Source organism: Onychostruthus taczanowskii, unplaced genomic scaffold, assembly GCF_017590055.1.
Source record: "Onychostruthus taczanowskii isolate IOZ18803 unplaced genomic scaffold, ASM1759005v1 scaffold49, whole genome shotgun sequence".
Lineage (NCBI taxonomy): Eukaryota > Metazoa > Chordata > Aves > Passeriformes > Passeridae > Onychostruthus > Onychostruthus taczanowskii.
In genome coordinates, this window is record NW_024502458.1 from 5,873,042 (window position 1) to 5,888,006 (window position 14,965).

A 14,965-nucleotide genomic window follows, 5' to 3' on the forward strand; every position below is an offset into this window, starting at 1 on the left:
TCTTGCCATTATTCTTTTAAAACAATAAAACCATGTCATTCCTTAAATTGTTACTCTCATTAGGCTGTGGGTCTGTCTGATTCAGTGAATGACTCCAACATGAGTGAGGAGTATATTTATTTAAGAAAACTATATTAAATTATCAGAGTACAGCACTGTGAAATTGCTGGTTCTTCACAGCAGCTTCTCTTTAACATTATCATAAAGAGCCTGATGTAAGATTTTAAGCACAAAGTTTAATATGCAGGGCAAAATATTAGCATTAGTTACTGATATTTATACTTGATATCCATACAAAATGAAAGATTCTAAAAATCTTGATAAGATAGTGCTTGGAGAAATTTTATGTGTTAATTTAAAATTTACTCTTCAAGTAAGTTTATGACTCATGTTCTTTATTTTCAGAATAAACACAGCAGTTAATTGAAGATTCCTAATTGCACTGGAAATAAGTACAGTAGGCAACTGAAAAAGAAACTGCTGAGTGAATTTCACATTCAAAGTAAATCCCAGTGTTCTCTGTCTAGCTCCACATCAAACCTCTAACATACCTTTTGTTCTGCAAATTACCCCTGCCTTGTCTTTTGCATTCCCATCACTCATTTTTCTGTTCCATATTTTCTCTCAAATCTCTTATCAGTTTCTCTCAACCTGTCAATTACTCGATGGGGTTTTTGCAGAAATGATGGGAACTGTTACTAACATTACTTGAAGCTCCTTACATTTATATTTCCACATAGACCAGTTAGATAAAGGGGGAAATAAGTGTTTAGCAAGGAGAGGTTTTCTACTGCACATACAACAGTGAAAGGAAAATCCCTTGAAAGGACCCACAAACACCACACAGCGTTTCAGCCACAGAATTTGCTGTTATTGTATCTCAATATTATCGTGGGGCTGGGCATTTTAAATGCTCAGATAGTTTAAGACATGTCAGTTCAAAATACCCACTCTTATTTAATCCCCATTTTTCCCCTGATACAAATACTACATTCCTGCACAGATTTGTAAGAATAAAAGAAGTAAGAATAAGCAATTTTTTTTCTATGATAAATACAGGACTTCAATTTTATAGGCAAATTAAAAATTCAGCTCTATTTATAAAAAATAGATCTTTTTCCATATCATCTTTAGTACATATTTTCTCCTTGTGTTCAGAGAAGGTTTTTTTAAGATACTGTAAGAAGGAGAGGGAACATTCTGCTATTTGACATGAAATATATACAGGGTCTTAACTTCTACTTATGGTCCAACAATTATTTTAATACATGTAAGAGTTACAAGAACAAGCTGCTGATAAAATCCTGTCATGGCTTTAAATGTTGTGGGCCATTCCATTTCTGAGATTTCTGGATGCAGAAATATTGTAATAACGGTAAGTTATTATAATTTCCATTTAAAGAGAAAACATCTATAAAACATTTCTCTGATAGAGGTAAACAATGTAGTAATTGTTGTTGTCTAAATCTCCATAATACATGAACATTTAAAACCTGATTAAACCTGTACGTGTTTCTAATATCATGATTAGAGAAACTCAGTATCTTGGAGTTGTTTTTAAAATTACCATGTTCCCACTGAAGTAACTCCTAAGTGAATTTAATAATCTTATAGACCTATCAGCTTTCCTTAGTTTTCTAATACATTTTTGGTTTTTTAAATCAAATTTTTACTTAGCATGAATGAGGAATACAGCACTCCAAAGGTCCTGTGCTGGTAAGGACTACAAGGTTTTCCTGCAAACCCTGGAATAACTGAGCACACCTCCCATGGGAGCAGCACTCACCTCCTCTCACACAGGGTGCTGTGACAGAGTTCTTCACTGGGCTTAAAAGAAGTCAGCTCTAGAAAATCATCCTGTTTTAATTATAGCTAATAAATTACCAAACAGATTCAGAAGAAAAATAAGAAAAGCTTCCTCACTGACATCACTTGCATAAACTGCGTCTCCTTAGAAGCAGGGAAAGTATCTGCCAGATGCTGCTATTGTGAAAGACTGATTTTGCATTAATAATTCAGCTGACACCTGGAGATATTGGCATAAACAATGACTTTTTATAAGATGATGCAGTTCTAATTTAGGAATCACTGCTTCATTTGTTTTCTCTGTATCTTTAGTTTAACCCCTGATATTTAATGCATGTACTGGCTCTGTGGTAATCTTACTGCACCCAGTATATGGATTCTAAAGATTAAAAGTACTTTGAAAGGACCAAATGTTTGCTTCCAGTGAATGGGTAATTTTAAAAAACTCATCATAATATATTACACTACAGGGTTAAGTTGCAATCTAATTGGATTCTGTAGTTGTGTAACAATTTGCACAGAAACCAATAAAAATTCACAAAAATTTTCAAGTAGAGATGTTGAGAAAACTTATTTTTTTATGGTAAATTCATATGAAATTTCAACCAATAATTTGACTTCAAAATCAATTTCCCTGGAAATTACAATCACACTGTTAGAATTTGGTAACTCAATAGTATGAGTTAGAAGAGTTATTGTGAGTTAGAAGGACAATCTAGTTCTAGAAAAGCTACTCATAACTGCATTCTCCATGGGACTGTAGGTCATTTAGCTTACAGTCTGTATTATTGTCAATATTAGACTGATTGTGCTTCCCATGCCCTGTCTTGGATGAAGATAACACTGGGTAAAATATTTATAACCCCTTCACAGCCTTATCTTTCCTCAGAAGAAGTCACTGTCTCCTTCAGACGGACAAGCTGAACTGCTTCTAATGATCTTTTCTACCAAATTTCCCCATCATTTTGGCTGGAAAAGCAGGCAGGCTGCCAAGAAGCCCTGAGCTAAGGGACTGGAGGTGCTGTTTCCACCAGAGCAGCAGTGAGCAGCTCCTGGCGGGCAGCAGGAGGTACCAGTCCTACTGGCACAGCTGCACCCAGGGCACACAGCTCAAACTCAAACAGAAAATGCTCTTCTCTCTGCAAAATGAATCTGCTAATAACCTGTGTATGTCATAAGACAGAGGCAGATACCTGCTGAGTGACTGTGATAATTCACTTGGGGGGAATTTTGGAAGGAATTCGAGAGCTCTGAGTTGTTTTTGATGATGCAGTTTATTTTTTTTATCTTCTACACAGGCAGGAAGGGTGAATTTGGCTCACATTGTTACAGCATGGTTCGGAAGGTCCCAAGACCCTTAGTTACAAGACCTTTTAAGGAGTTATTGACCAATAAAATACTGCCAGAAGGACATTCATGTTTTTGACCCAATCAATAAATATTTCATCTTACAGACCCATGCTACAGTATAAGCTTTCTTAGCCAATCATAACACACAAACCTACAATGTGTTCATCTTATAAAACCTACTGCATTCTAAACTCCTTGTTTACCTCTGTAACTACTTTTATATTTTCTATATCTTAAACTCACGTATCTCTGTTTTAAACTATAAATCCACATTCTCACTTCTAGCAGCTAAGTTTGGAAGCCTTTTCCAAGGTCTCAGATCAAATCCTGTGTTTAATTCTAAGCTTTGGCTTCCAGGCTCAGAGTTCTGAGAGCTCCTTGCATTCTGGATTCCAACAAGTGACAGGCACTGAAGCTGCTCCCTGAGGTGAATGACAAAGGTGATGTTCCTGTATCTCCTTGACATGTTCACATGTGTGCAGCTTGAGGCTAAACTGCACCTGACAGTTGTCAACAGCAGGGATTTGTCCCACTTTGCACTTCATTCTAACTTTTAAAGATGGGATGACTATAATCCACTATTCCATGTCCTTAGAACTGCAGATTTCATTAAACATAACTTAAAGAAAAACCATGAAGAAAACATGGTCCATTCTATTTCACGACAATAACCCCAAATCCTTGAATTTAATTTTTAACTTTCTTCTTGATAACCCATTTGTTTCCACCACCTGTGTCATTTCTGAATCACTTGAGAAGGAAATACTGTATGGGCATGTGAGGATAATTCACTTGTAATGACAACTTTCTAAGATTTATTACAGTAAAACTGAAGCAAAGTGTTTCCAGGGGCACAAACAGGATGCAGGCTATGTCTACATTAGCGAGAAATCAGAAGGAACCCAGAGGAGACAAACAGACTGAAGCAGCTGCTGCTGAGGTCCCTGCAGCCATACCACACATCTGTGGTTTTACCTGGACTGCATTTAGTCCAGGTGAGTGGATGACTGAACTTTACATTGATGACCCCAATGGCTAGGTGAAAAAATCATTGGTGCAAGTTCAAATTCTTCCCAAAAAAATTTAGTGCACATGCACGAGACCAGCATCAAAAAATGGCAAGGGGAGATGCTGGGAGGATTCCAACTCCAAATTTGCACTACTGCTTAAAATCAGAGGTAGGGTTACTCCATTCTACTATGGATGGTGTTATCCAATCAGCCAATTTAAGCTTAGAGCAGACACCTGAAAGCAGAGAGAACACAGCACCATGACCAAGACAAATTATTAATTAACAGAACTGAATGAACCACCAGGCACATAGGTTTCAGTATTAGAGCACATGGAAATTTTGTCCTGCTGTATTCATTGAAACCAAGAATATGTCTTTTTTTCTACTGCAGAAAAGGAGCAATAACCCTATTGTAAGATAAAGTGTGACACTTGGGCAGATCCACTTATTTGAACAAAAAATGCAGTATTGATTCTCTTTAGAGAAATCTCCCAATTTCAAATAAAAAATAACCTTACGACTACAACCACTGGGAAATGGATGAAACAGATGACAAATATTACTAAAGTTTTCATAAGGGGAATGCTGTAGGAATTAATGCACATTCCAAGAATATGATTTATTAACTCCTGAGACAGCAATAATGATGGTTGTTTGTGTTTACTACTGGGACACAAACAAAGCTGGGGATATTTTCCATAACATGTTTTTCACTCCTCTTCTTCTATGCTCATTCATTATCAATCTCACACAGATATATCTGAAGATTGCTTTCCATTGGTTTAGCAAATTATTTAATCAGTGGAGTTTTCTTCAGGTACCAGAGCAGGACCTACTCACAGACTCCTGTTTCATGCAAGTATTCACTATGAATGTGTGTTCCCAGTAAAAAGGCTGGTGCCTTAACAGTTAATTTTCTGTGATACACAGTCATCCATACTTTTAACACAGGTGAATAATGTCAAGGAAACTTTCAGCTTTTTCAGCGAGAAAAATCAGAGAAGTGGGAAAAGAAGGACATATGTACAAGAGGAACTATGCAAGAATCCCTCTTAAGTTTGCATACACAGAATCTCTGCAAAGAATTTACATTTAGTGCTTTGAGATGAACACAAGGACATACTTCAGAATTAACCCAAAATGAATATAATCTTCTTAACCTAATTTCCTCCTACACAACACAATTGTTGGTGTTCATCTTCTTCTGAACATGTACTAGACATAAAAATCAGAACATCTCAGAACGCCTGGTTTGTAGCTGTCATTGTTTCCAGAACTGGTGCAGTACAAGGCCTCTTCAAGGCTCATCATCAGGCACAAGGAATTAAAAACTGTCTAGTCAAGGTGCTAGAAACCAGTCCCTTCTTCCTTCTGAATAAAGGACTCTAAAAGCCACTCATAGCTTAAAAACCTTCTAATAGAAACCTCTACATAAACAACCTCAATAGAGAAGTACTCCCATCCCTCTGAGTGTCTGCTTTGGGTCAGTCTCCTCTATGTATGCCAAAAGAGAGTAACTCCAGTGCTATCTGCCATCTAGACAACCATTCCAGCTCTTCCTGGGGTGAAATCCATCCACTTTATTAACACCTAGGGAATGATGTTACTAATCTTCTCCCAAACCTGTACCTATAACACTTGAAATACTGGAATGCACACATTTCTTCATGAAACCTTCTTGTAAATGGCAGTTAGAGACTGGCTCACCTGATGCACACAGTCTAAGAACTGCAAGAAAACAGGAGCAAATCCACTGCCCTGGCAGTTGAGGGTGAGATTGCTGCGCTGGCTGAATTTATGGCCAAAGGAGAGCCACTCCTTCTCCACCAGCATTCGGAAGCCTTCCAGGGTCCTGTAGAAGGGGTCACTGAGTAACTGCACCAGAGACACCACCTGGATCACAGGACAGGATATTCTGTGTTACACAACTTAGGAGAAACCTTAATGTAAGCATTCAGTAATCTGTTCACTGTTCAAGAAAACAAAATCTTTCGTATAAACTTAATGACAAGCGTTTTATCACACACATTTTTATGAAACAAGCCAAATAATACTCCATATGAAAAAGCTCCAATTACACTGACACTTTATGGTATCTGTAGAAGTAGAACCTAAGCACCTGCAGACTTGGGAGGTGATTATGATGCCTACTACATTTAAATTATGTTTGAAATAAAACCCCTTTTATAATAAACATTTAAAAGATAGTATCTACTACCTCAGCAGAAAAAGCATTAAAGAATTGGTCCTCAGGGCGACTTCAGAGTTTTTGTCCCAGCCAACTGCAGTCTGTTTTTATACACAGCATCTCAGGAGACTTTAAAATGCAGCACAGCCTTCTTGCACTTCCAGCTATGTATATCCCCTCTCTACTCTTCATCGTTTGTCAATGATTCCAGTAATTATGGTCACACTCTTTTGTGTGCTTGTTTACCTGGTGTTACGATGCTGGCTGCACATGAAGGTTTTATTTACTAGAATTATGGATATCTGTGCTTCTCTTCTGAATTATGAAGCAGCAGCATGGACACAATGCATCTATTAAATCAGGCAGCAGGTCTTGATTCACCTAATTTATAGTTTGGGATGATCTGCCCTTGCAGCAGGTGTTACAGGCACTCTGGCACAAATTCAGTTTTCTCCCTGTGTGGTCTCCTAACATTACTTATGGAAATTGAATGGAAGATAAATTTCTCCTGTGTTTAAAATATACAGTGTTTAAAATGATAAATGAACAGTTGTGGCAACTTCTAGCTTTCATTCTTACACATGGTTAGGTGCAGGAATGCAGATCTTACATCTAAGCCTTAGAACTGTTAAGACCATCAGGACCTTTGGAATGAATTCAATCTAAGGAACTATGTCATGAAATAAATTGCAAATGAATGCAGGGATTCATGCATTCTGATTTCTTTTCTTCTGCCACAACACAAATTTATTAATGTCATACCAAATTATCTGTCATCTGTGTAAAAAAGTATTGCCTGGTGTTTTTTATTAATATTGAACTATTTCAAGGTTTTTATAGCAGCTTACTTGAGCAGTTATATCCCAGCCATCTTCCAAACAAACCATAACAGAAGAACCATTTTCCAAGAGTTCAGAGATGATCACCCCCAGTTGCATTATCCTGTGAAGCTATAAAATATTATGAATGAGTAACACACTCTAGATACATCTTTAGATAATATAAATAAATAGAATATTTTCATATTTAAAAATACATTCCTGGATCCACATATAGCACAAAGAAATACATTGGTGCAACTGATTAGGCAACAATTAAATGTAACAGTCTAAGGATTTCCATCTGCACTACAATAAAACTAAGGGAAGTTTTGAAGATAGGAACTTAAAGTATTAAAGCCAATGAGTACTGTAATAAACTAGCTGTCATAAAAAGGAGAATGGGAACAACACAGTTGACAGATTTACTGGAGAGAAATTCCATCCTGGGCTTAACACTAAAATAATTTCCTGTGAAATGCTAAGATTCCATAAAGTCACTAAGTACTTTAATGGGAGAATCCACGCAGGATATTTACAAGGTAATATTACTAATATTCAGTACCACGGAAGTTGGAAACTAATGAAGTGAATAATAACAACAACAGAGGAACACTTTAGATAGTTGGGCAGACAGGCTAAAATATATGAAAAGAGGACACTTTAATGATTTGCACTTTAATATTCATTACACAATGTTGCTAAAATAAGCAGGTTAAAGAAGTTCAGGTGAATCTGGGCAATTTTATCTTACTATGAGACTTCACATCATTATTACTAAAAAGAAAAATCTGTATGATGATTTTACCATTTTGTATACTATGACAGCACTCTTGGTAAACAACATAATAGGTAATATATAAAAAATTCAGTTTTTTACAGCAGAGTGAAACTGTTCTTTGTGCAGCACTGAATACAATCCAACCAACAGAAGCAATGGGAAAGATGAAAGTCTGAAAGAAGGAAGAAAACAGTACAGGGAAACAAACAAAAGATGGTAAGAATCATCTAAGATCATTTATGCAAGGAAAGAAAGTAAGTTCAGAAAGTACACAAGGCACAGGAAAGTGAGAAAAAATTAAACTGAAAAATATAAGAGGAAGAAAGATCAACCAAACAACAGTTAAACGCTAGAAAATTCATCCTTATTCATGGCAGTCCGCTTTCTTCCTCTTAAAAATCTAATGAATATTGCTATGGAAATTGTGACAGAAAAACCTGGACTCCTCTGAGCATTCACATAGCCATTATTTAGGAAAAAACCCCAACCCAAACAGACTAATTTTCCTGCAATTTTTATAAGTAAAGACTGAAAAGAGAACCACTTTTAAAACAAAGCTTGTTTATTCTTCTATGCTTTCTTAGGCAATTGACTAGAAGAAAGGCTGTTTCTTCCATCTTTAATGAGGAAACTGATATGCAATCTGGTTTTACAGATTCATTGTTAAAAATGCAAAGCACTGTTTTTTTAATTAGTGTTCAGAACACAGGGCAGTGTTCAATTTTCTTCTATGTATTCACATTCTTATAAAGAGATAGTCCATACAGTGTTAAAATCTGTAATTTAATCAGTTAAACTTCTATTGCCCAGAAGAGGAAAGCATAATACAATGAAAACATTTCTGAGATGACAGATCTATGTTCTTTCATGGGAATAGTAGAAAATGTGCCAAATCAGTCATAAATTAACTTTATCACTCATAAATTAGCTTTATCACATAAGTCAGATATGACATGATTTAAACCACAGAAATGTGGTTTAAATATAATAAAGCTAGTGTGTGACATGATGTCCTAGCCCTCAGCAGAGTGATGTACTCAAAGCAAGGAATGATCCCCTGAAATATGCCAAAAAAGAGAATTGCAGTGTTATCTGCCCTGCATCCCTGGGCTGCTGCAGGGGACAAGTTTATTTCATTAATTCAATGATGAAATGACATTAGATTCATTTATCTACACTTATGAACTTGCTCAAGCACTCTGTGATGGAAAATGTTCACATGATGAGAAAGTCAGGTGTTTTTCATGCTCTCCCAGCTTTTCCTCTTCCTGAAAACCTTCCTGGCCAGCCCCAGCCACGAGCAGCTCCTGCTCTCACCCCAGGGAAGAAGCTGAGCCCTCCTTGCAGCACATTTCAACCAGGAATGCAGTTCCTGAGGTGTCATAACTGACAAGTTACTCACAAGTATTTCCTCCTTAAGAAATCAGCATAATTCTATTCTGCTTTCTGTGATTAATTGCACTTGAGAAAAGTATATTCTGCAGGGGTTTCCAAACATAACAAGCAGCTGTTAAAAACCATTCACTGTAATTAAAGTGCTTTTAGATTTACAAAGAGCTGGCTTTCCCACATCCTTCTTAATTTGAATCTTGCAAAGTTTGCTCCAGTCTTGCCTTTGTTTGGTTAAATAACAAATAAATAAATAAATAATTTATGTAAAGGAAGATGAGATAGGGAAATAAAGGTACAGATTCAGAGAGAAGAGAGTGACACACATAGAATCCTCTCTTCCCCACAAACACTTTTCCATATCCCACAACAGATATTTGCTTGTTCTTTAACTTGTGCCTATCAAAATCCAGGGTGGGCACACATAAGAAGAGTCAAATATTTGTTTTAAAATAAAAAAGCTCATTTATTGTCCCACACTTTCTTTTTCTGATTTTTAAAATATATAAAATAAGAAAAATAATTTAAAACCAAGACCCATGAACTTATATAGACAGAAAACCCAGTCACCCCTCCTTGAGAGTGTGTTCCATGTCATAAAACATAAATTTTGTTATAAAAATGCCTCCCATATTTGTAAATATTATGATGGCATTAAAATAATAGTAATGCCTATGGAATGCCAGAACAGAGAGCATGCAAAGTGCTTACAATGAGCAAAGAACAGCTGGTTAGAACACAATAGTCCTCTGTCACAAGAGCTTGGAATTTATTTTGTGTGAGCAGTACTACATATAGATTATCAGAAGTACCTGTCAGATCAATTACCTGTGGGAACCACTCTGACTCCCCAAGAGCTTTGAGGAATGTTGCCTCAGAGTCAGTAGGAATAGTGCTGGGAACACAAGCTCTCATCAGCTTCTTAAAGCTCGCCTTTGTCTGCCGGATGTCACTGAATTCAACAGGAACAAATTCACAATTCAAAGCAAAATCTAGTTTGAACCCCTGTATGGAAAGGACAACAGCAGATGTAATTTAAAAGGGAAGCATATTTTTTGCTGACAGTCTCCTTAAATCCCAAAGTCTTGCCTGCTTTATTGCTAAGTAATTAATTCCTCATGAAAAATTGGTGTAGTTAAACACCTGCCCAGGATAATAAAAAATATAATAAAATCCTTGCAAAATGTACCACAGGAAAGTACCCAACTATAACCATAACAGCAGAATGTACTGCACAGCAGCCATATTTTCAATAATAATCAGAATTATTCTAGCAGTAATAGTAATGAAAACCCAAAGTTGAATGGCAATCTGCTCAGTTCCTTATACACAACATAGTGTACTTCCTTTAACATTTTTAAAGCTAAGCAACAACAAACAAATAAAAATGAAAATTTCTGTATGGATGACATATGAAGAGTGCAGGACACATTTTGGGATTTCAATAAAGCAGAAAAAAGTAACTCCCACACCCAAAAAGAAGCCCCATGAGTGCAAACCAGCTGAGTCATCTAAACCATCACTGGGCATTGAGGGGGTTGTTTGGCTGAAGTACCTTGTTCAGCACAGAGTAGCAGCTGGATGGTTTTCCTAGCAGAATTCCTCATGTTTTATTTAACTTACTGCATTTAGCAATAAGAGAGGAGGACTGAATTAAAAGAACAAGTTAGCTGACTGAAAAAACCCCCACCAAAACCCAATGGATTATGATGAAAAGGATAATATGGAGAACATTATTAGGAAAAACAATTCTCATGTATGAAGCATCACTGAAGATGTTCACGCCAAACTTTTTGAGTTTTCTTCAGAAATTGCTTTCATTGAATTAAACTTGGCCTGCAAATAATCTTCATTAAGCTTCTTCATAGAATGCCAATTGAAAATGTAGGAAAGTGAAAGCCTGGTTTTAATTCTGTTTATATTTTGCATGGTTCAAAAATAAATTCAATAACTCAACAATGGCAAATTGTAATAACGCATGACAAAAGCAACTGAGGAAAGTAGCACCATTTCTTTAAAATGCTGTATATTTCTGTTTGCCTCATCAATTTATGTGACGTGATATTTAACAGAATAAAGCAGTAGTTTCTGCTACACAGCTGTAGATGCATGATTGAACTCTTCACTTATCATTCATTAAGAAATCAAACAAATAGAAACAGTTATTTTTAGTGGAATATAGTAATTTAATTCTATGTAATTGATGCATTAATCTGGTACAGCATGTTTCCTCCACCTCCTGATAGAACATAACTTCAGAAAAAAATGGATAGTGATGTGTTTTCCTACTACCAGTAATGGGTTTTGGACCTTTCGTATTTCAAAAAATACATTAATGTTTTATGTGTGTTCACATTTCAAATAAGAAAATATGAAAAAAATGGTTTCTTAATCTTTGAATGCAGAGATTAAAAAAAATTCTGAAAACATTTTCAGAAAACAAATAAGACCACTAAGAATTAGAAGATACCTGTTTTTCAAACAATTGCACCTAAAACATTAAATTCTCTGAAATAATATGTACATAACTGTAGACATCATGGTCCTCTCCAGGTAATCAAATCAGGAGTTCTGGGCTGGCCTTATTCTCATCAATTTGGCTTTATGTGAGTTTAGTGCTGCCCACAGTCATGAAGGTTTCCTTCTCTGTCAATTGCTTTCCCAGCTAACAACATTTTTGTTTCCTTCATAACATATTTCCATCTTATCTTGAATACCATTTACTGTTTGTAACAACATGAGAATAATTAAACTCAACTAAATTAAAACTACATCACACATGAAAAAAATTAAACCGCCATTACCCGTAACTGAGATTTTTCTCCAAATATGTAGAGGGCAGCTTGTCTTCTCAGCAGCTGACTTTGCAGAAAGGAGCTGCTGCTGTAGGGAGGGGGGTTATCCTTCCCTGCAAGCCTTGCACCAACATCAATGAACGGAGTCTGGGTGTTGATAAATCGGTTGCTTGAACGAAGACTCGCCCATACACCTTCATAAGGATGAAGAATATGTAAAAAACATTTTGTGTGAGGCACTGGAGATCATAATTACTGAGACATATGCTTAAACATGTCACATGCATCCCTCACAGGACATAATTAACAGCATGAACTGGAAAGAAAGAGATTTGTAACAAAAATTGTCAAAACCATCCTACTGCATTGTTTAACCTCAGACTCTCATCTGACTCTGCTTTCTACTGTAGAGAAAAGAGTTGCTGTGATATCAGTGACACAGTGATAAACCACAATTTGCAAACACCAATGTCTGTGTAAGTGCATGGAAATGAAATTCCTAGAGGGACAGAAGCCAGGAAAGTGCAGAAATCCCAAAGCTGGCAACAACATGCAGTGCAGTGGGATGTGGAAGCAGCAATCCTTGGATGGTGTGGCATCCACACTCTCTGAACAGAGAGACATAATTCTCTCTCAGGGTTTTTTCCTGGAGAAGCACAGAGAGAAGAAAACTATTCTTATCTCTACTTGCTGCTCCTGTTGTTTCTGCACATGTAGAATGTGTTAAGAAGGTCGTTTACCTGAAGGGAGTTCTTAATTGGATTCTGGTGAAGGTTGTTTATATTAATTGGCCTCTTGGGTCAAAGCTGTGTCCCGGCAGCCTCAAGCCAGTCACAGGTTTTTCTTTAGTATGTAATTCAGTATGGTGTAGTATGCATCTCTTTAATATAGCATAGTATAATGTAATCTAATATAGTTTTAATAAAGCAATTGTACATCATTCTGAAGCAGCGGAGTCAGAGCCAATCATTCCATGCTCGCCTGTTTTACTGCAGAATGGCATCACAGCAACAGCCCAGCAGCACTGAGTCTGCACAGTGTCCACAGCTCCACTGGCACTGCCAGGGAGAGGAATTCTGCAGCACACAGCCATGCTCTCATCTCATGCTTGATTTTAACATAAGGAAGTAGTGATTTTTAATCTGATTTTTAAAATCAGATTGCCAAGTGCTGTTTAGTGCTAGAAGAAAAGACAAGCAGTAAATATTTTTCTGTTTCTTCTACCTCAATTAATAACCAGGATATTGTGGGATTGTTTTTGTGTGTGCAATGTGAGGCATGTGAAAGGTATTGGATTCTCAGAGTATGAATAGCACTACTTGAAAATCAAATCCCTTAAAGTACACTAAATTTGGCGTCCAAATGGCAGTGTGAAATTCCTTATCCCAATATGCAGTAAATCAGATTATCAGAAGAGTCTCTTGTCCATAAATCTGTGAAGCAAGATATCCAAAAGAGGCACCAGAAATACCTCATAGTACTAGAAATTTAGATACCATAGGACCAACACCCAGCCCTCTTCAGGAAAATCCAACAATGTGCATAGTTAACATTTCTTGCACAGAAGAAAAAAGATGCAGATAACAATAAATCCCACTGAGATAGCTCAACCAGCAAAATAATTTTACTCTTATTTTTTTAGAAGCAGGATTGTGTTTCTATTAAAAAATAATTCTGTACAGTAACTCTCAACAGGGACTTGTCTGTACAGCTTAGCTTGTCTGCCTGTCTGGCTGCTAGTCTGAGATGTGAGGAGATGAACTGCAGCAACTCAGAGTGGCTGGCAAGGAGTTCTGGGCAGTAACACCTCTCAAAAACTCCCACTTCACAGCCAGCCACTTCTATAAACACCTCAAGCAGTAAAGGAGTGTGTTTAGTACAAAGTCTTATTCCAAGTCTCAGCTACCACACATGAAATAATAGAGACTTTAGCAAGCAGAAATCACAGCAAATACTTAATAAGAGGAAGAAGTTCTCATTCATTTGGTATGAAAAATTTCCAACACAAACTGCTGTCCCCAAAGATGAAGAGTACAAAAATGCACAGTGACGCTCTGGAGCATTTCACAAATGCACTCATCATCAGCACTTGTGGCACATCAAAAGCAACAAAACTGGCTACAAATACATTCCTGCCAGCATGGACAGCAGTGATTAAAAGGCACAATTGTGTTTCTACTGTACTTTTGTTTACTACTTTATTTTTGTTAGCAGTATCTTGTGTATTACTGTATTATGACTTTCTGATTTGACAGTAATCCATTTCCCCTTGTTCATTAACATTAATAACTATGGAAAGAAATACATTGACTAGGTAAGTGTTTCTTAGCTATTTTCTGAAAGCAGTAGGAATACTAAACTCTTTTCCAGAACTGATTTTTAGCTGTTTAAAATTTTCACGCAGAAAATTTTCTACATATCACTCTGGGGTTACATCACAGTCACTGTGCATACATTCAATGGGCAAAAAACCTCCAAACACAAAAAATCCACAACACTGAGCTAAAATTTTGTTAATGCAGGAACAAGGCTTTCTGTCAGTATCACTTTAGAATGAATTAAGACATAGTAGCAGAAGATGGTAGAAAAGAATGGGCTTTCAGGACACAGAATACAGTACCTTGGTGGACTCTTTCCTTAGTTGCTGGTTTGGAATTGGAATGAGTGAAACATTTATCCCTGTGCCCAAGCACTGGCAGATAACAGTTAAGACAGAAGGAGGAGGAATGGAATGCACATTGCAGCGAAACACATTGCAGGAGAGAAGAAAAGGGTTACTTATTAATTTCCAAAGATCTGGTATATATTGCATTTCTTTATAGTACA

General features: G+C 36.7%; 1 protein-coding gene across 7 annotated transcripts in view; it reads right to left on the reverse strand.

Moving 5' to 3' along the window:
* Positions 1 to 14,965, reverse strand: part of SBF2 (SET binding factor 2) — a 232,280-nt gene that overhangs the window by 12,969 nt on the left and 204,346 nt on the right. For 4 of the 7 annotated variants that reach the window (XM_041415217.1, XM_041415218.1, XM_041415222.1 and 1 more), the window contains 5 exons: positions 14,760 to 14,831; positions 12,149 to 12,333; positions 10,173 to 10,349; positions 7,205 to 7,306; positions 5,876 to 6,061 (listed from right to left, as the gene is read on the reverse strand). In XM_041415217.1, the coding sequence (XP_041271151.1) occupies positions 5,876 to 6,061; positions 7,205 to 7,306; positions 10,173 to 10,349; positions 12,149 to 12,333; positions 14,760 to 14,831 (722 nt within the window). The remainder of the gene's footprint in view (positions 1 to 5,875; positions 6,062 to 7,204; positions 7,307 to 10,172; positions 10,350 to 12,148; positions 12,334 to 14,759; positions 14,832 to 14,965) is intronic. The other 3 variants (XM_041415221.1, XM_041415223.1, XM_041415219.1) reach the window with 1 other exon arrangement.